Source organism: Coregonus clupeaformis, chromosome 14 (genome assembly GCF_020615455.1).
Source record: "Coregonus clupeaformis isolate EN_2021a chromosome 14, ASM2061545v1, whole genome shotgun sequence".
NCBI classification, from domain to species: domain Eukaryota; kingdom Metazoa; phylum Chordata; class Actinopteri; order Salmoniformes; family Salmonidae; genus Coregonus; species Coregonus clupeaformis.
In genome coordinates, this window is record NC_059205.1 from 5,565,323 (window position 1) to 5,589,567 (window position 24,245).

The following is a 24,245-nucleotide window of genomic DNA, read 5'->3' on the forward strand; positions in this document are numbered from 1 at the left end:
TTTGATTTCTGCTGGGTATTCAAAAAAAAACGGGGAAAGTCTCTCAGTTTCTGTCGCTGCTAACGCTGCTAGCGCTGCCTCAGTGGCCATGTTGCTATGGTTACCACCAGTAAACAGTTAGAGCTAGACGTTAAGCTAACTGACCGATTTGAATTTGGCTAGCTACCACGATGAAGATTGGTCTTTTAACTCACTCTCTGTCTATTTTTTCCTCCTTTGTTGATCTTCAGTTGTACAATTTGATTACCTATACATTTTTTGCTAATTGAATCGTGTCAATCTCGCTCTTAACAAACAAAAAGTTATAACAAGTCAGGAGCTGTTCCTCTGCATGACCTCTCTCTCTCTCTCTCTCTCTCTCTCTCTCTCTCTCTCTCTCTCTCTCTCTCTCTCTCTCTCTCTCTCTCTCTCTCTCTCTCTCTCTCTCTCTCTCTCTCTCTCTCTCTCTCTCTCTCTCTCTCTCTCTCTCTCTCTCTCTCTCTCTCTCTCTCTCTCTCTCTCTCTCTCTCTCTCTCTCTCTCTCTCTCTCTCTCTCTCTCTCTCTCTCTCTCTCTCTCTCTCTCTCTCTCTCTCTCTCTCTCTCTCTCCTGTATTTGATTAATGTTATTGTATAAAAAGGTTTAAATAAATACAAATCTTACAGACATACATGATTTGTATACATTTTATTTCTGTGGTAAGAGGACTTGGGACTTGCCTCATCTTTGACTCGACTTGACTCGGGACTCGAGGGCAAAGACTTGAGACTTACTTGTGACTTGCATAACAATGACTTTGTCCCACCTCTGGTAATTAGTCCAATTTGGCAAAAGAAACCTGCAAGAACATGGCTAAAGCAAGCAAGAAACGAAATTTCACTGAAAACGAATTAGAGGTGCTACTATCAGAGGTAGAAACAAGAAAAAATATTTTATTTGGAAATCTGTCCTCTGGAATTAATAACAAAAGAAAGAAAAAAGAGTGGGCGAGTTTGTCTGATGCCGTCAACGCGGTGGGATCTGAGAGTCGCACCGTAAATGAACTGAAGAAGAAATGGTCAGACATAAAGGTGGAAGTTAAGCGGAGAACTGCTGCGCACCGACAAAGTGTGGGCAGAACAGGCGGTGGTACAGGGACCGATGAACTTGCACCCTTTGATCAGAGAGTTGCCTCTATTGTAGGAGACACGTTAATCTCTGGAATCGTATCCGCTGATGTAGGAGACTCGGATATACTACAGGACTGCCAGCAAGGTGACTCAGATTTATTTCTTTAACTTTGATATACATAGCCAGCCACCGTTTAATTTTAAAATGCATGCAATATAGCAAAAGGTACACCAGAGATTTCACGTATCCACTGCTTTTATTGCAAATGCGTGTACCCATTAATAAGGAACAGACTCAAATTACTGTTAAGATGTGCCTGTGTTTAATTGGACTTAGGAACCGCAGGAACGTCCACTGGCACGCACTCAGAGTCCGCACCACCTGAGCAGCCAGAGCCCATTTAGTCCAGCGTCTCCCGTGTCTCTAATGTTCCCCCCAGTGCTGAAGCCCGTCCATCTGGCCGTGTCTTGACGCATGCTGTTCTGGAGTCACAACAACAAATTGTTAGGGCCATTGAAGAAATGAACAGTCACCTTAAAAATGTCACTGACGCACTCACAGAAATAAGCCATTCATTAAAAGAATTGGTCAAAAAATGAACTTTGTGTCTGAGTACCATTTATATTGTCGCAATTACACGTTGACGGGCCTGAATGGCTTGTTGATTGTGCTGCACATATACTGGTCCTGGGTCAGGGTCATCTGGCGGTGCCCCCACCTCACCAAGGGGTATGCCATGCCTGTGCGCGACATTGTGCAGCACTCCACAGGCCAGTATGATGCGGCAAACCTTGTCAGGGCGGTATAACAGCATCCCCCCGGTCCTGTCAAGGCAGCGCCACCGACATTTCAGCTGCCCAATCGCCCGCTCCACAACTGACCGAGTGCGGGAATGGGCATCATTGTATCTGCGCTCTCGGTCAGTTTGTGGGTTGGTGAGGGGGGTTAACAGCCACGTCTTTAGTGGATAACCACTGTCTCCTGATTGGCCGTAATAATAATTACAGACACAAACATTTTACTTTTAGATAGAACCATACATTTAAATGCATAACTTACCAAGTAGCCACCCATCGCGCACCCTGCCAGCTTGGAGTCTCATCCCAACCATGCTGTTTGTAAGGATATATGAATCATGGGTTGACCCAGGCCACCTTGCCACAATATTTGTTAGGCGCATTTGTGCATCACATATAATCTGCACATTTATTGAATGGAAATGTTTCCGATTCACATATGCAAATTCGTCTTCAGATGGCGCCTTTATAGCAATATGTGTGCAGTCGATCGCTCCGATTACATTAGGAAAACCGGCTATCGCTGCAAATTGCACTTTGATGTTTGGCTGGTCACCTGCATCGTATGGGAACGTTATATACCTGGTAGACAAGCGGATGATGCCGTCCCCATACAGGTGGCATTGCACGGCTCAAACACGACTGGCTTATTCCTGAGCGGTCTGCCAGTTCTCTTTGGAAAGAACCGGTTGCTAGGAAACCAAGTGTAGTAAGCACCTGTAAAGGAACGGGTAATGCGTGGCTCCTCACTGTCTCTCTTTCCAAATTCGGACCCAACTCAGCGCAGAGCTCCAAGAGTATAGCCCTTGGAAATCTGAAACGGCTGATGAGCCAGTCATCGTCGTGGGCCAGAAAATCACCGTGGTCCCTAAAAACTCGTTCTCTCCGGATTTGTCCATTGAAAATGTCTTCTAATAAAGCCAAAGCTGCCATTGCTAGACGGGTTGTATAAATTTTCACATCCTTTATATATGTTCTTACTTAATTGCATAATTAATAGAATATTCTAATAAGACTCGTGTGACAATAATATGGCAAATCATTTATCAATTACAAATTATAAGCAATATCTGGCAGGTGCGATAGAACAGTTCGTAGTGTAATGTTTGCCACTTCACTTTATTGCCTCTGAGTCGCCAACGGACAAACATCACAAAAATGTACGTACGCCAGGCCTGAAGTTTACGTGGAAGAACGCACATTCTTACGTTAATTTCACTGTTAGTACATCTGACCGTGAACGTGAAAGCTGGCGTACGCCGTGTTTTCGTGCGTACGCAAGATTGATACATGAGGCCCCTGGACTATTGGAGGAATCCGAGCGTTCTCACGATGGGCAAGGTGTCATCCTACATTCCAGTGTTCACAGATGCTTCTCTGACTGGATGGGGAGGGACATGTCAGGCTCAAGCGGTAGGAGGTGTGTGGCCTCAATCGAGCCGTCACATAAACCTCTTGGAGTTGGAAACGGTTCGACTGGTTCTGACCCACTTCGTGTCTACCCTTCGGGGTCGCGATGTGCTGGTCTGGTCAGACAACCGGACCACAGTAGCTCACATAAATCGCCAGGAAGGACTCAGGTCTCCTGCCCTCCACCGGGCGGCAGAGGAATTGTGGCTGTGGGCTCACAAGCACCTTCGCTCGTTGAGAGCAGCACACATTCCGGGCTACTTGAACGTAGGAGCAGACCTCATGTCAAGAGGGGGTCCTCGAGACGACGAGTGGTGTCTGCATCCGGACCTTGTTCTCCAAATTTGGGAACAGTTCGGGAGAGCCGAGGTGGATCTATTCACGTCACGCGTCAACGCGCAATGTCCCCTATGGTTCTCTCTGAGGGAACAGGACGAACCACCACTGGGAAGAGACGCATTCGCGCACTACCCGTGGCCGAAAGTTATTCTGTATGCATTCCCTCCGCTGTCTTGCATTCTCCCACTGCTAGCCAGGGTGAGGTCAGAGGAGCTGTCAGTGATACTGATAGCGCCCGATCGCCCGGGGGCTCCATGGTTTGCGGAGATGAGTCAGATGTTGATTGCACCACCTTGGCCAATTCCAAATCGACGGGACGCGTTAACCCAGGCGGGAGGCTCGATAGGGCAGTTGCCCATAATCGGCCAACCACTGAAGGCTTGGTTCCTGAATTGGACAGGTTGAGGCGCCGTGGGTTATCTGATGCAGTATGAACTGTCAGGTTGAGAGTGTGCTCTCTTTTCTGCAGTTTATGTATGATAGGCAGAGATCGCTCTCCACCATTAGTGTTTGCAGCGGCGATTTCAGCTGGTCATGAGGGTTTTGGCGGAACGAATGTGTTTAGCCACCCTCTAGTGAAACGTTTCTTATTGGGAACGCGGCGGCTTAGGCCAATGCCTAGAGCTACGCTGCCCCAGTGGGATTTGGCCTTGGTACTCGAGGCGCTATGTAAGTCGCCGTTCGAGCCATTGAATCAAATACCCCTTAAGATGCGGTCTATCAAGACGGCACTGTTGCTCGCTTTGACTACCGCTAAGCGTGTCAGTGATTTCTGTGCTCTGTCGACGAGACCCGACTGCCTTGCCATTACAGTTTTTTCTGAATGCTTAAGCGCTAATCGTGATTCTTGTAGCACAATTTCTAAAACTATTAATACGTATAGCAAAACCACTCACTGAGTTTGCAAAACTAAAAGCACAAACACTGCTTTGCACTCAGTTTTGTAACACACACTTTGCAAAACTGTAGGCACAATTCACTGCACAACACTCTTTTTGCAGAACTTTAAACACAACTCACTGCTTACACTCAATTACAAAATTTCCAACACACTTGCACATGTGAAAACTGTTGTAGATAATTAGTTCACTTTGCAATCAGCCTAAGCACTATAAATACAGTTTTTTACGATTATTTACACACTAAAATTAAAATTTCCACACAATTAGCAAAATTGTACTCCAATGAGCAAAACACCTCCACAGATTTGCACAACATTACACACAATGTCCGCCTCACCCTTTTTGCAAAACATTACACACAGTGATTTGTAAAACTCTACACACATTTTCACACCTTAGACACAGATAAGGATCGTGAGGTTACTTCCTTGTAATTACAAAGCACCGGATTGCCAATTACCACACTAATGAACGAATTGGATAAACACATCTACCAGGTGTGGAAGCACACAGGCGTGCTATAAAAGGCAGCAGGTGAGTTCACCTGTCTTCAACAAAAATGGAAGGAGTTAGAAGAAGAAGAAGAGTGAGAATGAGAGGGGGAGCTCAAAGAGGAGATGAAGGCGGTAGAGGAAGAGGAGAAGGAGGTAGAGGAAGAGGCATAGGTAGAGGAGAAGAAGGTAGAGGAAGAGAAGGAGGTAGAGGAAGACACCTAGGTAGAGGAAGAGGTAGAGAAGGACTTGAAGAGTTGATAGAACCTGAACAAAGAAGACGAGGACCAAATTTGACTCGAGAAATCCGTGCAACACTTATTGACCATGTTATCAACCATGGACTGACACTGATGGAAGCTGGACAAAGAGTTCAACCAAATCTCAGCAGAAATACTGTTGCGTCAGTAATTCGGACATTTCATCGAGAAAACAGGTAAGCTAACCACACAGTATACATTGAAACTGAAGCTTGTATAATCAATATTGTTTACTGTGACATTTGACAGGAGGCTGCATATATATATATATATATATTTATTTTTATCTTATTTTGTTTTTACATAGGATTGAGGGTCGAGGACACCAAGGTGGAAGGGGCCCTATGTTTAGTCGTGCACAAGAGGCCGCCATTGTGAACATGGTTTTGGCCAATAATTGTATCAGGCTACGAGAAATCCAAGCCAATATCATCAATGATGACAATATTTTCAATAACATCCAACGAGTCTCTCTGTCAACATTAGGTCGAATCCTAAAGAAAAATCAAATATACATGAAGCAACTGTATCGGGTACCATTTGACAGAAATTCAGAGAGAGTGAAACATCTGCGCAATGAGTATGTGGAGGTATGCATTGTTCATCTGACTATGGTGTGGTATTATGCACTGCTCATAATGTTCTGTCACAAAAAAAATACTGTGCTATAGATATTGAATAGCATCCTATTTTCTTTAATGTGTTTCAGAGAGTCTTGCAAATGGATGCTGCTGAAATTCAACATGAATTTATGGGTGATTCTTTAACTATGGTACTTTTCTTGTCCCTGGATGAAATAATAAAAACTAAAAAACATTTATTCTTTTTTGTTTTTGTCATACTTACTCCACCCTAAGGGGAACTTATAAAAAATGTATCATGGCTCAATCATTCTTTTTATTATATAATATGAGGCCTTTTATGCATGGTTTTTACTGTTTTCCCTCTGTCCCTAAGCCAGACTTTGTATCTTCAACCTCGCTTAATTCTAAATTAAATATTTAAATAATGTAGATTTCAAGTACAAATGATAAAATACCATTTATTTCAATTCTACATATTATATATTGTGATACATATTCACATTTTCCTATATTTTTCATAAATAGAACCCTTGTCCCTTGGGGTCACTGTCATTTCCACCACACTGTACAAAAATAGAATCCTGGGATCAGTGTTTTAGGTTTGTATATTTAGTAACCATAGCAACAGAAACTCCACAGTGGAACACATGGCTGGATGAAATGGTGTCCTCTACAGGGGGTAATGAAAAGAAGAAAAATCAAGGTAAATATGAGTAAAACTGAGAGTATGTTTATTGGTCGTCATTTCCAAACAGCTCATATTTCACATGGACGTAAAAAATTACTGGATACATTTAATTTAATGTTAATTTGTGTATATTTAATGCTAACTCTAAAACTAATATTAGCAGGCTAACATAGCATGAGATTTTAGAGGGAAAGTGGGGAAATGTCATTTCCACCACAGTCATTTCCACCACGGTGTTCATTGTGGTGGTAAAGACAGGTTGTGGTGGAAATGACATTGTTCGTAGCTAAACAGCAAATTATTTGGGCTATAATACTGATACTAAATTCAAAAACAGTTTTAACAATATTACAATATTGTTGGTAAATAAGAGAACAATAGATAAGTAGGTTTGACATGATGTCTTGGCTCTTTCTTTAAGATGGCAAGCAATACCACAGCACAGAGGTCAAGATCATACAGAGAAAGAATAAAATCAGATCCACTTAAATATGCAGAGTCCCTCAAGAAGGACAGAGAAAGATACCTGAAGAAAAAGCAACAAGGTGTTGTTAAATCTGTGACAGAAATGCCGAAAAGAGAACAACGAAAAATGAGAAGACAGTGGCGAATTTCTCAACGAAACAGACGTAGGAAATGGAAAATGGTCTCAGCAGTGAATAGTTTCATGGCACATACAACACCACCACCATCACCAGACAACATGAGTGTTAATGCAGAAGACATCCCTGAAACACCTCAGCTGTGTGAGCCTACACCAGAGAGAACTCCACAGAGGAAAAGAGGGAGAAAAAAGGTTGCAAAGGCAAAAGCAAAGGTGTACAGAGATCTTAATGACATTAAACAAAAGCTTGAGGATGCCCTCAGAAAAGTTGAAAAATACAAAAAAAGAAGTAATCGACTGAAGAAGAACCTGGGGATCCTAGAGTCACCTAAAATGAAAACAAAGCAACAGATGCAGCAAGAAAGCAAGCAATTAAAGAAGACACTCCTATTCCATAACACCATTATGTCAGAAATAAGAAAAAAGTATCACAATGTTGACAATCGTAAAGCTCGGCAACTGATCTCCAAACTTGTGGCTGGCAAGATCTTTAAAAAATACCGCCTGGTCACCATGGCCAAGAAGGAGTTTGGATTATCTACAAAACTAATCAGGACAAACATGACAAGGGCCGACAAACTCAAATACACCCGCAAAACACAACAAAACAGAGTCAGCCAAGAAGTGAAGGAAAATATAAAAGTTTTTAGAACGCGACGATAACAGTAGGGCCACTACTGGAAAGAAAGAGACAATGTCATTTTCATCTTTGTAAAAGGTAATGATGACATAAAGGGTTTGCTCTAGTTTGTACTAGTTTGCTCTAGTTCAGCATGTAGAAAACAGTGAAGAAATGATTTGCTGATTTTTAACACAAATTCATGTTTTTTCATTTTTTGGATTGTTTTTAATTTAAAAATATTGGTGATATGTTTTTGTTCACAAATGCTGTTGCTTATTGATTTGCTCTGGTTCACCACATAGAGCAGTAGAAAAATTGTTTTTAATTGGAAGTTGCCTATCTGTCATTTCCGCCACACACTGTCTCTTCCGCCACGCCATGTCATTTCCACCACAACACATATTTTAAAGTAAAACATATAAAAAACATACAATCAAACCAACTATATTCAGTGGCGTTGATAATTGTGCAGTTAGGGCTAAGATTTGTGTATACACTTTGAGAAATATATGATTTTGAGCTATGATAAGAAAATGAAATGTTCCATTGACCTAGTTTTATGTGTTTTTTAGTGTAAACATTGTAAAATCTTTACAGTTACATTTCTGAAAAAAATAATAAATTACAAATTTGAACAGATGTGTGTGCTATTTAATCAAATATATTTATAACAGAAGATATTTCATTATTTTCTCTTAAAAATACATGTTTTGTTATGTGATGGAAATGACCGTTTTCTTGGACTGTCAGATAAAAATGGCAAAATATATATATTAGTAAATACAAATCATCACAGCCAGAGGTGTAGTCCAGGGTATACGCTGGTATACGGCGTATACCTACTTATTTTTCAGTCAGCATTGCGTATACCCACTTCTAAATCCCCCCTGATGCGCATCATTCAGTAATATCTGTGAGTCAGATTGCCTATTTTCTTCCTCGGGGATAGTGAAGCCATGACCCACCCTCCTCTGCCTCTAATTGGCTGGTACTCGCTGCTTTCACTGATTAGATTGGTTAACTTTAGGCATGAGGACTGATGAGCCAATCAGAGGCAGAGTAGGGCGGGTCATGCCGAGGAAAATATCGCTAATACCTCAGGTGCCAGTGAAAAAAAAAAAAAAAAACTCAGGTGCCGGTGCCACTTGACTACGATAACGGCAGCAGACCAAACAACGGATGAAGAAAGGACACAAGCGGCGGTGTGCCACCCCAGTTGATGGAAGACATCATTCTGAGGTAAGTTTTAAGGTGGTTTCCAAATGAATCATTATTTTAAACTACTGGCAAATTGCCAGTGACTGCACATTTAGAGGAGAAGAGATGTTGCCGCCAATAGTTAGTGCGAGTCGGCTAACGTTATGAAGCTAGCTACGTAGATTGGGATAATGTGGGGAAACCGGGGCATTGTTGGTTTTCAGTAAGTGTTTAATCAACCCAGTTCATAAGAATTTCATACCAGACTGATGAAACTGATTATCTCAATGTTTATGAAGCTTGTTTATTATTGTAAAGGTCTAAATTATAACGTTAGCCAAGTTACTAAGCCCTAAATTATAACATTAGCCAAGTTACTTAGCCCTAACTAACCTATATGATCTAGTTTAATTGCATAGTAGCTAAGCTGGTAGTTGATTTTTAAGTAAGTTAAAACACAAGAATGGGGACAAATAGTTTAAGATTCAGCCTAAAACAATATTGAGGTCTAATCAGGCTGTCTTATTTTGTATAGGGACAGGTAACCATGAAAAGGAAGGGAGATATTGCAGACTTTTTTGTAAAGAGGCACAAATCAGGCCCAGATCAGGCCCAGGCAGACCCCACCCCTAAAACCAGCAGCCCTGGCAGCTCTCAACCGGGAGCTAGCCAGGCAAGTCAGTGTGAGCATAGAGAAGGATCCAGTCTACCACCACCAGGTCAGAACACACAGGCAGTAAATTGCATCTCCAGTTTATTGAAAAGTGAAGCCTCACACTGTAACAAAAGGTGATTTTGACAGATTAAGCCTCATTTTGAATTTCTGTGTGATGTTATTTATTTTATTGCCCTTCTATTTATTTTGTCTGTATCCATGTTTGTTTTTACAATGCTACTGTTATATAACATTTTGTGTTAAATTTGTTGTTTTTTTGTTAAATAAACTCTCCCAAGTATTTCACTCACTAATCTCCTGTATGCTTCAGCTTCACTTGCTGAAAATATTTCCACTTGGTTATGCAGATTGTTAATGTAAAGAGGGGGACCCATGTCTTGCTGATGACTATTGTGATCACAGTAGTGTGTGTGTGTGTGTGTGTGTGTGTGTGTAAGTGTGTGAGAGAGAGAGAGACAGGGAGATGCATAATTAGTTTTGTTGTTGTCTGTAGACATCAATAATGACTGGCCAGACCTGTGGAGTGCTAAACAAACAGAAGACTTCAAATCCAAGAACCCCTGGTTGGGATCCAAAAACAAAAAATTGGGTAAGTTTAGGTAGATTGCTAGTTTGAGTAACTTCTGAAACAGTGGGCACAGATAACTTTGTGTGTGTGTGTGTGTGTGTGTGTGTGTGTGTGTGTAAAGGACCATGCACACGTACAGCTGTGGATACAGGAGTAGTTACATTGTTTGTTTATGCTTCGCAGGATGTCTGGTCTGTAGCAGTGTGAACTCCATTGGGATCGACAAGGAGCAAGGACAAGGTGTATCGCTCTCAAGAGAATGGATGAACTTTGAAATTCAAGTGTCTGGCCAGGGAAGTAGAACAACAAGTTTGTCAATCTTGAGAAATAAGGTGAGGAAACATGCGTTGTCCAAGGCCCACACTCAGGCTGTGAAGGTGGCAGAGCAACAGAAAGAAGCTGCCATTGAGAATGCAGTGGAGACTATGACTGAGTCCTACATGAAGGAAACTGAAGCTGTGTTTCGAACAGCCTACCATCTGGCCAAAAAGAACCGACCCTTTTCTGACCATGAGAGCCTCATTGAGCTGCAGGAACTGAATGGTGTAAAAATGGGCTCAATACTTCATTCACGTTACAGTGCAACACAAATAATACAACATGTTGCTAGTGAGATGCAGAGCAAAATCATCAGTAGCATTATAGCATCATCCAGTAAGTTAGCTGTCCTAATTGACGAGGCATCTTCTTTAAGTCACAAAGCTGTCATGACAGTTTCTATTAAAGCATCAATTCAAGAAGAAAGCCCTGAGTTCATATTCCTGGAACTTGTTGAACTGGAAAATCAGAGAGCAGATGGCATATTACAGGCGTTACTCACCTGTTTAACTAATGCTGGCTTTACAGAAGAGTGGCTTCATGAAAACTGGGTAACATTTGTATCTGATGGAGCCAGTGTCATGCTAGGAAAGAAGTCAGGAGTAGCAACCAGACTGACTTTGAGATTCCCAAAGCTTTTTGTATGGCACTGCATGAACCATAGACTTGAACTTGCTGTGTCAGATGCAGTTGATGAGGTAAACTCTGTCAATCACTTTAAAACTTTTATCCAGAAGCTATACTCTCTGTATAGTGTGTCAAACAAAATGAACGTGAACTTGTTAATGCAGCAGCTGAAGTAGGCTCACAACTTCTTCGCATTGGCAGAATCTTGGATGTACGCTGGGTGGCCAGTAGCTTTCGGACTGTTCGTGCTGTTTGGACATCCCTGGGAGCTCTTGTGCAGCACTTTAAAAATGCTTGCAGTGATGAGATGAGGTCCACCAAAGAGAGGCAGATGTACAGAGGTTTGTTAGACCGTGTTCAAAGTCCAGAATTCATTTGTGACCTTGGCCTCATGTACGACACTCTCCATGAACTAAGTCTCCTGTCACAGGAGCTTCAGTCTCGTTCTATAACGCTCCTCAGAGCAGAGCATCTGCTGAAACGCTCAATCAGAGTGATCCAGTCATTCAAAGAGAGTCCAGGTGAGAAATATAGTGAGGCTTTAGAAGCAAAACAGACTGGGGAGTATCGGTCTATAGCCCTGAAAACAAATGCAAAGCTGAAGTCTATCAATCCAGGCCAGTTCTTACAAAGCCTTGTGAACAATCTGGAGAAACGCTTGTCTTTTGAAGATGAGACCATCATGGACCTCAGCATCCTTGATCAGAGTAAGTGGCCATCAAAGCCCAGCATCCGCCATGGTGAAGAACAAGTTAAGCGACTGTGCAAGCGATTTAACTTGTGCACAGACCAAGCACTGAATGGGATGCGGGACCTACTGGGAAGAGCCCAGTAGTGAGCCCAAGGACCTAAAACCACTTATGAACTGTATGAAAACATTCCCCTGTCGGTACAGCAGAGTGTGAGAGGAATTTTAGCCTTATGAACAATATAAGCTCAGACAAGAGGGCTGTCCTTCTGATCTCAAACATATCAAACTTGATGATGATTAATATCAACGGCCCACCAACTTCCAAGTTTGATCCTAGAAAATATACAAGGACCTGGTTGAAGAGCCATCGTGCTGCCTCTTCGGTGCGTTCTAGACAGTGCAGTGTGAAAGCTCCTGCAGAAAGCAAATTTGTCTGGAATATACTGTAGTATGAGCAAGGTCAGAAACCCAGTGCTGGGTTGAGAGAGTATATCACTGTTGATGTGTTGTTAATGCATATATTTTTGTTAATTGTTAACTAAATATTGTTGTAACATATTTTGTTGAATGATTTACCGGTAAATGAACATGTTCAAAACAAAGCATATAGCAATATGAACAAGGATGCATTGTCACCTTCAGATTTGAAGTATTTTATTTAAATAAATGTGCAAAAAATAATCGAAACACCATTTCCTGTTTGCCTCATGATAAATACATTTTACATTCATCCAGGCTGCTCTTGTGACCAGTAGTAACTACAAACTGCTCCTAATCAAGTCATGATCATTTTATAATAGTGTGCAAGTAGAAATTACATATTTTTGGGTAAACTAAATCATAGTCTTACATGTCACTGTTTCTAAAACAGGGCTTTTTTCTGGACTACTTAAAAAAAAAAAAGGTGAATACTGAGAGTATACCCACTTCTCCAGGGACCACTACACCACTGATCACAGCCAACTTCAGGGAAGGTTTCCAGACAGATTGAGAAACCAACTGATACTAAAAAATTGTTTGTAGAAATGTTTTTATTTTCTGAAACTGTCTAGCTCAAAGAGTACCATAGTTGAAGAATTACCCTTATATATGTGGATGAGGCTGGATTTAACCTTGCAAAAACAAGAAGAGGGAGAAATGTAATTGGGCACAGGGCAATCACCAATGTGCCAGGGCAGCGAGGGGGTAACATCACCCTTTGCGCTGCTATCACACAAAATGGGGTCCTCCACCACCATGCAAATCTGATACTTGCATTTCTTGACCGATTGCATGAGATTGTCACAGCATTACACCAAGTGGACCAGATGCGGTACATTGTCGTTTGGGACAATGTCTCATTTCATCGGGCTGCTCTAGTCCAGAACTGGTTCCATGATCACCCTGATTTTGAAGTTTTATACCTTCCCCCATACTCCCCCTTCCTGAATCCTATAGAATGATTTTTTTCAGCGTGGCGGTGGAAGGTATATGACCTGCGGCCTTATGACCGTTTGCCCCTCATTCAGGCCATGGAACAGGCATGTGATCTTATTGAAGCAGCTTCAGTGCAGGGGTGGATTCGTCACACAAGGCGATTCTTCCAACGGTGCCTTGCCAATGAAGACATAGCCTGTGATGTGGATGAAATGTTATGGCCTGATCCAGCCAGACGGAGAGACGGATAGTTACAGTATTCTTGTTGCTTTTACAGTAGTTTTCTTTCATTTCTGTTTACTTTTACTTTACTTTTCTTCAGAGTCAAAGTGTATGTACTGTAATTCATGCAGTAATTTTTATTTGTCTACGGATTTTATTTGTTTACAGTAATTGATATCATTGTTGGTTGATTACTGTAACTGATTATGGTAAGAAATACTGTAAGTATTGAAATAAATACTTGAAATATTCAGTCTGCAGCATCAAGTGTTGTGCAGTGCTTGGTAAGGTTATAGTAGGCCTACAGTATTTGTCTACATTCTCCTTATATCTCAAAACAAATCATGAATAATGTTGTGAGTTTCTCACTATTTTTTGTCACCTAAATTATCTCTCACATACAGTAAGAATGTCTGTACAAATGTGTTTTTTATTTATCACAGCAGTGTGAAACTGGCTGCAATAGTGTATGATCATTGATGACTGTGTTGGTTAAATGAAAACAAATAGCATTTTCACAAATATGTGTATGTTTTTATGGAGGACTAAAAGTGCCACAATTAAATAAATAAATACACCATTAAATAATAAATAATAATTAATTACTTAAATGTGTCATTAATTAATTAAAATTAGAATTAAATACATAAGTGTTATTAACTCTTCCGAGTCGGCGAACGCTTCGGCGCGTTCAAATCGCGGGCCGGCTTTAGGACCGCGCAGCATCCAAACCAAGTGACGCAGAGGGCTGCCGTCGATTTCATGCAGAAATGGAGACCCGAAGCTACGTTTTGAGTGTTTGTTTCATGTAAATACACCAACTAAAACCAAAGTTATGATAATTTCAATTCCATGAAAAAAGTGCGTCAAAATATGCGCTCTTTTATGAGCGCTTTGCATTTATTATAATAACTTTGTCGTCTTTTGTGATAAAAGGAACGGAAAAAACGTGTGCTTGTGCTAACCCGGTTCTTCAGGATGCACACGAGTATATAAACATTCATTCCCATGACAACTAGCCATTGCGAAAGAACGAACGAGAGGAATTAGTTCAGTTCATGAGTAGTTTTGGAGAGTTTTTCACGAAGTTAGTATTTCAATTGTTAGTATTTCAAGAGTTTTATTGTCAGCAGTATCGTTTTTGTGAAGCAATATGAGGCGCACACTTCACGTTGAACAAGCCGTCGACTTGTTATTCCAAATGAGCGATGAAGAAACTTTGGAAAGTTCGTCGTCAGACAATGAGAGTGGCCAGGATGACTTCGAGGACCCTGATTTTGTTGCTGAAAACGTGAGGTAAGAAGACAAACATTTTTCTAAAATGAATTTGTTTTATTGCTTTCGTTTATCTTACTATAGTATTCTATTCTACTTCACTGTAGTGCAAATGCCAATGAACATCTTGAACTTTGAATAATCTTGAATCCGTTTACCTGTTTTGTATAGTGACGACGACGACGACGAGCAGCCTGGGCCATCAACAGCCCCCACCCCCACAACAAGCCGACGGAGGCCATCACAGAGGGGCGTGGAAGGAAGGATCAGGCCAAGACCAGGTCAAGATCTCCAGCCCAGTCAGCAGCACAGCCAGAACAGAGCTCTGAGCCATGGAAAACAGAGACTGATCCTGACACTGCCCCACAAGCCAGTAGGTTCATGCCCCGCAGACCACCAGGAGCCCAGGTGGATTTGCATTCAGGGCACACACCAAAGGACCTCTTCCTGCTCTACTTCGCCGCAGATACAATGAGGACAATCTGCAGAAACACCAACAAACAGGCAGCAAGAAATCAGCAGAAGGGGAGCAAATATCAGTGGACTGACGTTGATGTGGAGGAACTGCACAGATTTCTGGGTCTCCTCATCTACACCTCATTGGTGACTCTGCCTAGTATCCAGGACTACTGGAAACAAAGCCACATATTGTCTGTTTCATTGCCAGCGAAGGTCATGCCAAGAGACAGATTCCGGTCCATCTCATGGAACATCCACCTAAGTGATCCAGAGGAGGATGTCATAAATGACCAGCGCAAAGGTACACCCCAGCATGACAAACTGTTCAGGGTCAAACCTCTGATGGACGACATTCGCACTGCCTGCCAGGCTCATTACCATCCTAAGAAGGAACTGTCAGTCGACGAGAGGATGGTGGCTACAAAAGCCAAAACTGGCATGACCCAGTACATGAAGGACAAGCCTAACAAATGGGGGATCAAGCTCTTTGTGTTGGCAGAGTCTAACAATGGCTACACTCTAAACTTCAACGTGTATGTTGGGAAAGCACACACACCCAGCGTGCATGGACTTTCATATGATGCTGTTATGGACCTCATTCAGCCATCACATCTTGGTACAGGATACCATATTTATATGGACAATTTCTACACCAGCCCAAAACTGTTCCTGAGTTTGGGAAGTATGAAGTTTGGAGCCTGTGGGACCTACAGAAGCAACAGAAAAGGGTGTCCTAGTGGCAGAGAAAATGCCCTCACCAGCAAATCGAAGAGGGGGTCTGTGAGATGGATCAGAGAGGATCGCCTGGTCTTTGTGAAGTGGATGGATACGCGGGAGGTGTCGGTGTGCTCCACAATCCACCCAGCGTTTTCGGGCGAGACAATCAAGAGGAAGGTGAAGGAAGGACCTGGACGCTGGGTAGCAAAAGACATTCCCTGCCCTACCCCCCATCATGGCCTACAATAAGTACATGGGAGGGGTTGACCTGTCAGACCAGCTTCTCCAGTATTACTCAACCCATCGCAGAACTGCTCGCTGGTACCGTACCCTCTTCCTGCATTTTTTGGACATGGGAACAACAAATGCATACATCCTGCACTGTGACATCAGTGCGACCCAACAGGTCACACCCATGACGCACAAGAACTTTGTGGCAGAACTTGTGGCCCAGCTGTGCGGAGTGACCCAGACAGGGGTTCCACTTCAAAAAAGCACCAGCCATGTTTCTGTGGCCATTGCCAATGTTGCAGAGGCCAAAGACAAAGCCACAGCAGGCCGCAGGGTTTGTCAACGCTGTAAACAAGTTGACAAGAAGAGGTTTGTCACACCATGGAAGTGCAAGGCCTGTGATGTGGCTCTCTGTGTCATTGTGGACAGGAACTGTTTTGAAGAGTGGCACAAATAGGGTAAAGGCCAGTGGCTATACCTACTTTTTTGTAAATAGTTGTGTATTGCTTGTATATATCTCAAGAATACTTTTATATGTTCATATTTGCACTTTGTGGTTCAATTTGAAGCTTTTTTTTCATTTTGGACAGAAACTGTTTTGAGGAGTGGCACAAAAGGTTTAGGGTTAGAATAGAAGAAAAACGCCAGTGGTTATACCTACTTTTTATTGTAAATAGTTATTTATTGCTTGTATATATCACCAAAATACTTTTATATGTTCATATTTGCACCTTGTGGTTCAATTTGAAGCTTTTTAAATGCTTGGTTCACCATGTTTGAGGGTTTTACAATAAAAAAACCATATTTTTTCTAAACGGACTTTGTGTTTTCTGTGTGTGTTTGGGTCCAGTGTGTTGAAATAGTATGTCAAAGTGAAAAACTTACTAACAGATCATATAGGTGAGGTTGTGCTGAAAAAAAAGATACCCAACATTGGTCTGGTAAACATTTCTTTATGTAGTATATCAGGGCAAAATTGAAGGTACCCAAAAACGGCCAAAAAAGCTCCAGACTCCGAAGAGTTAAGTGTCATTAATTAATTCAAATACCGATTCATTTTATGTAAAATACATATATAATAATTTCACTATTTACATTTACATTTCATGGTCCTGCGTTGGAGTGCTTCCTGAATTACTTAAAACTGTCAAACTGACCCATCAAAAGTTGGTAGGCGGAACCTAACGCCTGATTGGTTACCCTCTGCATCAAGCCAAGACAAATCAATTCCGGATAATGGATTGATGCAGAGCTACTGAACACATTCCAATACACTGGGTGGCGCTATTCACCTCTACGTTGGTTTAGTTACACGGTTAAACAGAACTTTCATTGCAACGGCTAAAAATCAAGAGAAGACTCGGTCCTGCTAGCCCCAATGTTGAGACGCTGTGTGAGGTGCAGGACAAAATGTCTAAAAGTTGCCCGGAGCTGCTGAGAGAAGCAGCGAATTTGATTGAGGAAGCTCTGAGCAGAAGTCCAACGGCTCCCGCGGCACCGGTGACTCCGGCAGCTCAGTCACAGCAGATACCGGCCGCTCAATCACGTACACCTGTCCAAGGTAAGCTAAGTAATTTCATGTTAGCCAGGTGTGCTACTATTTAATGATTCGGGACACACGTGTAGGTTAAATTAGATCGACTCGAACATGTATTTGCATGCGGTATTATGATGCTTCGTGCGTGACACGTTTATTGTTAATGGGGGAAGCATAAACCTAGCTAGTTCGCTAATCGGCTAAATGGTGTTAGCTGGCTTGAGCATCCCAAGATAGAAGTAGAGGCTGTTTTAGCTGACTGGTGACCATTGAGCTGTTACGTTTTTCTGTGTTGCAGCGGAGGTAGCAAGGCTCTTTGCGCCATATAACATTGGAGCCAGAAGGAATATGACGAGACGACCAGCACAAGTCCAAGTTAGCCGAAGAAGCTACACACACACTGTCTGTTGTTTGGCTGACCACAATGCGGATAAAATTCCAAGCGTACTGTTTAAAGCTGAACTTCTTACTTCAGGACTTGGAGAGCAAAAAGTAACATTTTCAGGTCAGTGCGAAACTAGGCATTTACCAAAAGTAAAAAAAGTTTGTACTGTCTGTGGCTTGTTGAAATTATTTGCATTTCTTTTTATAGTGACTCAAACTTAATTGGTGTTCATAGTGTCAATAATAGTTCTATATCGTGGAGCTCCGCCCCATAGGGGAGCTCTGCTCCTAGTGGTTTACCCTCTGCCCTAGGGCAGAACAGCCTGAAGCAAAATTATGCACACACCTGTCAGCCAATGGGAGTACAGGTGCCCCTATATAAAGGGACCCGTTCCCTCAATCTGCCTCCCATTATCTTCAGCGACTGGACTAGTGAAGAAGCCTACGAAGACTCAAGAAGAATTTCGCCGTTGACTGCCAGCCGTCAACGTCTTCTAAGATGAGCACACCAGGGAATTTCCCACCCCCAAAAGCCCTTTTCAGGGCTCTGTGCCGGTGCACTTCCATGGCAACCACGGACCCCCACGACCTTTGTTTCGTGTGTTTGGGGCCGCAGCATGCCAAGGATGGTCTCGGCAACCCTCCTAATTGCGCCTCCTGCACTCTCCTCCCTATGAAGGAGAGAAAGCAGCGCTGGGCGTTTTTCAAGGAGGATGTCCCTCTTGATGATGCAATGTCCGTACTCGCCTCTGCTTCAGAGGCATCAGCGGACAGTGCGGAATCAGAGGATGACAGGGAGAGCGCCGAGATGGATGTCCCAGTGGGACAATCCAGAGCTCTGGCGCCAGCCTCTAAGACCCCCTTTCCATCGGGAAGCGCGAGGTCTGAAGGTTCCCTGTGCGAAGAAGACATGAGCTCTGTTAGGTCAGAAGCTCTGTCCTTCGCGGCAGCCACTCTGCGTTCGGACTTTCCCGAACTCATTGAGAAGGCGACCACCCGACTGGAGATTGCGCTGCCCCCAGCTCCCCTCCCAATGGAGGTGGACCTGATGGAGGGCGGCCCCTACTCCAAGCCGAGGAGAGCAGCTGAGCCAATGGCTCCAGCCTTGCCTTCTCTCGGCAAATATGTCGAGGGCTCGTGGGGGACACCTCTGGCGGCGCGTTCGCCGGCCAGAGCGTACACCCCATTCACCAGAGTGGCTGGATACGAGTGGGCAGCTAGGGGCATCCCCAGGCTCGAAGGCGCCATGACGGCGTTCCTAGTGCCGGGTTCGAGTCCCTGGGCAGCCTCCAAGAAGGCCACCCTGCCAGCACAGAAGGACAGGTTCACAGCACAATTAGCTGAGAAATCCTTCACGCTGGGAGCCCAGAGCGTAGCGGCGGCGAACAACATCGCCCTCCTCGCAGCCTCCCTATCCCGTCTCACAACGGGTAGGTCTGAGATGACCAGCGAGGAAGTGGAGGAGGCTTCGAGGATTTCCGGAGCCATCCTCCATCTGACGCAGGCGGTAGCCATATGTGCGGGCAGGACCATGGCCACCTCAGTGGTCACGGAGCGGCACCTCTGGCTGTCCATGACAGCCATGATGGAGACCGATAGGGCGTCACTGCTCAATGCACCCGTCTCCAGCGAGGGCCTATTTGGCCTCGCCGTCAAGGACGCCACCGAGCGGATCGCCAAACTAGACGAGGAGAGGAGGCACCTGGCTAAGCATTTGCCTCTGGCAATGAAAGCCAGCAGAGCCCCAGCCAACCCGTCCACCTCGAACGCCCCCAGTAGAACTACTGGGAGGCGACGGGCCAGGCGGCAGGCGCACACCCCAGGCGGCAGGAGAGCGGGCTCGGCCCCTCCAGCAGCGACGGTGACAGCGCCGGTTCCGCCGGCGAGAGAGGTCGTCACGAAGCCAGCCTGGCAGCACCAGAAGGTCTCCCACAAGAGGCGGCATCTCTGACGAGGCGAGGGGGAGAGAACGGAGGATGGCCCGGCGCGTGACGCAGAGGGGCCTACTACTTTTTCATTATGTGAATAAAGAGCTGGTTCTCATTGACATTGTCAAAAAAGGACATTTATTCCATAAGGTACAGAACACTTCACGTTCTATGTTTCTCCCTCACCATCCTGAGCGTAGCCCAACCCACCTAGTGTGTGTAGCTGAGCGCGCTCAGGAGAGGAAAAGGGTAAAGGTAGCAGGGCGCAGCCTTAGCTCACCTAATAAAGATCTCTTACTACAGACTCCTAGGAGCTCTGTAGTAAAGGTCTCACATAGCAGGCAGTCGCCTCTGTCCCAATGTGACATGAAGGCGCAGCCACTAGCCGGGAGTGACGCCTTGCTACAGGCTAATGCCTCAGTCAGCGCAGATCAGACCCGTGCGACGTTCACGGAGAGCGGGAATACCAGGGTTACAGATATAACCAAGGTATGGACGCCTCCGGTATATTCTGAACGTATCAATGCCCATGGCTCTGAGCGCAGCTCACCACACATTGAGTGTGTCGTTGAACAGCCGCTTAAGACCAGTAAAGAGGCATTGTGGCACCACCGTGTGGTATCAGTCAGAGATCACACCTTTCAGACTCTGTTGAGTTCTGTAATGGATGGGTCTCATTCTAAGCGGCAGTCTCAGTCAGACAATGACATGATGACGCAATCGCTTTCCGGGGAGAGCGCTCTGTCTCAGGCCAGTACCTCAGCCAGCGCAGTTCAGACCCGTGCTGCGTTCACGGAGGGCAAGATTACTGGAGTTACGGTTGTAACTAACGTATCAAAGCCCCCGACTCACCCAGAACGAGCTGATGTTTCCTCTCCCTTTCAAAGGGGGCCCGCCTTGGGCTATTCCACCAACCCAGTGCTTGGGAATAGCGGCGGCGAGGGCCATAGAGGAATACAGGTCTTTCCTACTAGACGCACCACAGCTTCGTGCGCACCCGCTTTCTCTGCATTGCTGGCAGTGGCGACGAAGCTGTACCCTCTCACGCTGGCTAGAACAGACGTTAGAGAAGGGTTATGCCCTCCAATTCCATCGGACCCCACCCCCGTTCAGGGGAGTAGTGGAAACGGTGATGAAAACGCCAGACAAAGTAGCCGCTCTGAAGTCAGAGATTACGGAACTTTTGGCGAAGGAGGCGGTCACAGTAGTGCCCCGAGAGCAAAGGAACAAGGGGCTGTACTCGCCCTATTTCCTAGTGCCCAAAAAGACGGGGGGAGTGAGGCCGATTTTGGATTTACGCATTCTCAACGAGAGCATAACCAAACGGCCCTTCCGAATGCTGACGACAAAACGCCTACTGGAATGTGTTCAGAAGGGGGATTTTTGTACAAGCATAGACCTAAAGGACGCGTACTTTCATGTGCCGATACAATCACGCCACAGAAAGTTTCTGCGGTTCGCCTTTCAAGGGGTGGCGTACGAGTTCACGAGGATGCCGTTTGGGTACGCCCTGGCACCTCGAACATTTTCCAAATGTGTGGAGGCGGCATTGGAACCGCTGCGCCGTCAGGGGATAAGGCTATTAGCCTACCTAGACGACCTGCTGGTTCTCGCCCCGTCAGCAGAGCTGGCGTTCACACACACGACACAGACAGTGACTCATCTCACGCGTCTGGGGTTTGCTGTGAATTGGAAAAAGAGCGCACCCTGGCCCAGTCATCAGATTGTCTACCTGGGACTACAGCTAGACACTAATGATGAGGGCGCGAATTTCGGACCCTCGAAGGGCAGCATTGTTACTAGCCCTGAGGAAGTGTCGTCCGAATCACACAGTAACGGCGCTATCGATCATGTCACTTTTGGGTCTCATGTCGGCAGCACACTCTGTGGTCCCGCTGGGGCTTCTGCACATGCGCAGAACACAGCGGTGGTTCGCCCAACTAAGACTAGACCCAGTGCGTCAACGTCATCGGTTGGTGGTGGTTCCTCTCTCGCTAAGAGCAGACCTGGACTATTGGAGGAACTCAAGCGTTCTCACGCACGGAGTCCCGATGGGCAAGGTGTCATCCTACATTCCAGTATTTACAGATGCCTCTTTGACTGGATGGGGAGGGACATGTCAGTCTCAAGCGATAGGAGGTGCATGGCCTCAATCAGGTCGTCACATCAACCTCCTAGAGTTGGAAACGGTTCGACTGGTCTTGACCCACTTCGCGTCTACCCTTCGGGGTCGCGATGTGTTGGTTTGGTCAGACAACCGAACCACAGTGGCTCACATAAACCGCCAGGGAGGAGTCAGGTCTCCTGCCCTCCATCGGGCGGCAGTGGAATTGTGGCTGTGGGCTCACAAGCACCTTCGCTCGTTGAGAGCAGCGCACATTCCGGGCTACTTGAACGTAGGGGCAGACCTCATGTCAAGAGGGGGTCCTCGAGACGACGAGTGGTGTCTGCACCCGGACATTGTTCTACGAATTTGGGAACAATTCGGGAGAGCCGAGGTGGACCTGTTCGCGTCACGTGTGAACGCCGCAGTGTCTCCTATGGTTCTCCCTGAGGGAACAGGACGAACCGCCACTGGGAAGAGACGCATTTGCGCACTACCCGTGGCCGAAAGTTCTCCTGTATGCATTCCCTCCGCTGTCTTGCATTCTCCCACTGCTAGCCAGGGTGAGGTCAGAGGAGCTGTCAGTGATACTGATAGCGCCCGATCGCCCGGGGGCTCCGTGGTTTGCGGAGATGAGTCAGATGTTGATTGCGCCACCTTGGCCAATTCCACATCGACGAGACGCGTTGACTCAGGCGGGAGGCTCGATAGGGCAATGGCCCGTAATCGGCCAACCACTGAAGGCTTGGTTCCTGAATGGGACAGGTTGAAGCGCCGTGGGTTGTCTGATGCAGTGACCAGAACAATACAGGGCGCAAGAGCCAGTTCCACTTCTAGGGTGTATACCAGCAGATGGAACGTTTTCTCACGATGGTGTGACACACAGGACGTGGACCCCATGAGCTGTCAGGTAGAGAGTGTGCTCTCATTCCTGCAGTCTATGTTTGATAAGCAGAAATCGCCCTCCACCATTCGAGTGTTTGCAGCGGCAATTTCAGCTGGTCATGAAGGGTTTAACGGAAAGAACGTGTTCAGTCACCCATTAGTGAAACGTTTCTTATTGGGAACGCAACGGCTTAGGCCAATGCCTAGAGCTACGCTGCCCAAATGGGATTTGGCACTGGTTCTCGAAGCACTATGTAAGTCGCCGTTCGAGCCATTGAATCAAATACCCCTCAAGATGCTGTCTATCAAGACGGCGCTGTTGCTCGCCTTGACTACCGCTAAGCGAGTCAGTGATTTGTGTGCACTGTCGACGAGACCCGACTGCCTTGCCATTAATGGCGATCTGAGCAGAGCGGTGTTACGTCCTAACCCGGCATTTGTGCCGAAGGTTATTAATAGTGCATATAGATCACAGATCGTGGAATTGTGGGCTTTTCATCCCCCTCCCCATGGGGAAAGGAGTGAGGAAAAGCTTCACTGTCTGTGCCCAGTACGCGCTTTGGCGTGTTACGTTAGGCGCACAGCGGCGGTTAGGTCATCGCCTCAGCTGTTTGTGTGTCACGGTGCGGCTGCATTAGGTAGACCACTTTCAAAACAGCGATTGTCTCATTGGCTTTGTGAAGGCATTGAGACGGCGTACGAGGCGGCGGGGCAACAACCGCCTCAGGGTATTAGAGCGCACTCCACTCGTGGAGTAGCAGCTTCTACTGCCCTCTTCAGAGGAACAGAGGTAGAGGATATTTGTAAAGCGGCGTCATGGTCGACACCGTCTCCTTTTATCCGTTTCTATCTGTTGGATATGTCTTCTAGCTCTTTGGCTCGGTCTGTACTCAGCGTGGCTGAAGGGAGACCTTGAGCAAGACCGAGAAGGAAAGCAGGATTGTGACCATGTTCATAAATCCGCTTTTATTAGAAGTAATATATTTTGGATGGACATGTTTTTCTAACTCTTTAGCTCGGTCGGCATTCAGCAGAGCTGAAAGGCGATTTTGAGATGGAAAGAGAGGACAAAGCAGGACCTTGGACAGGCTCCAATCAGGTCCGCTTTGGTGAGGAAAACTTGTTATGGCAAGAATAAGCTTTTTTAACTCTCAAGCTCGATTGCACTCAGCGCAGCTGAAAGAGAATCTTGAGATGGAGGAGAGAAGCAGGACGATAGACAGGT

The 24,245-nt window shown here is 45.2% G+C and overlaps 1 protein-coding gene and 3 long non-coding RNA genes across 6 annotated transcripts; 3 read left to right on the top strand and 1 right to left on the bottom strand.

The window, feature by feature from the left end:
- Window positions 1-792: 792 nt before the first annotated feature.
- LOC123492369 lies at window positions 793-1,688 on the top strand. The gene is made up of 2 exons (XR_006661738.1): window positions 793-1,232; window positions 1,425-1,688. It is a non-coding gene; the product is annotated as an uncharacterized LOC123492369 (long non-coding RNA).
- LOC123492368 lies at window positions 1,326-2,413 on the bottom strand. The gene is made up of 2 exons (XR_006661737.1): window positions 2,148-2,413; window positions 1,326-2,069 (listed from the first exon to the last, which is right to left on the bottom strand). It is a non-coding gene; the product is annotated as an uncharacterized LOC123492368 (long non-coding RNA).
- A 2,799-nt stretch (window positions 2,414-5,212) lies between these two features.
- On the top strand, window positions 5,213-6,103 carry LOC123492370. The gene is made up of 3 exons (XR_006661739.1): window positions 5,213-5,463; window positions 5,595-5,877; window positions 5,997-6,103. It is a non-coding gene; the product is annotated as an uncharacterized LOC123492370 (long non-coding RNA).
- A 2,485-nt stretch (window positions 6,104-8,588) lies between these two features.
- Window positions 8,589-11,986, top strand: LOC121580641 (E3 SUMO-protein ligase KIAA1586-like). Of its 3 annotated transcripts, XM_045224878.1 has the most exons (4): window positions 8,589-9,024; window positions 9,518-9,701; window positions 10,152-10,247; window positions 10,410-11,986. In XM_045224878.1, exons 1-4 carry the CDS (start codon window positions 8,965-8,967, stop codon window positions 11,345-11,347), a joined length of 1,278 nt encoding a protein of 425 aa, XP_045080813.1. In that variant the 5' UTR covers window positions 8,589-8,964; the 3' UTR covers window positions 11,348-11,986. The 3 variants fall into 3 exon arrangements, 1 of the variants encoding a protein (XP_045080813.1); XR_006661740.1 differs by having other exon boundaries at window positions 8,589-9,771; window positions 10,410-10,963; XR_006661741.1 differs by lacking the exon at window positions 9,518-9,701 and having other exon boundaries at window positions 10,410-10,963.
- The last annotated feature ends 12,259 nt before the right edge of the window (window positions 11,987-24,245 follow it).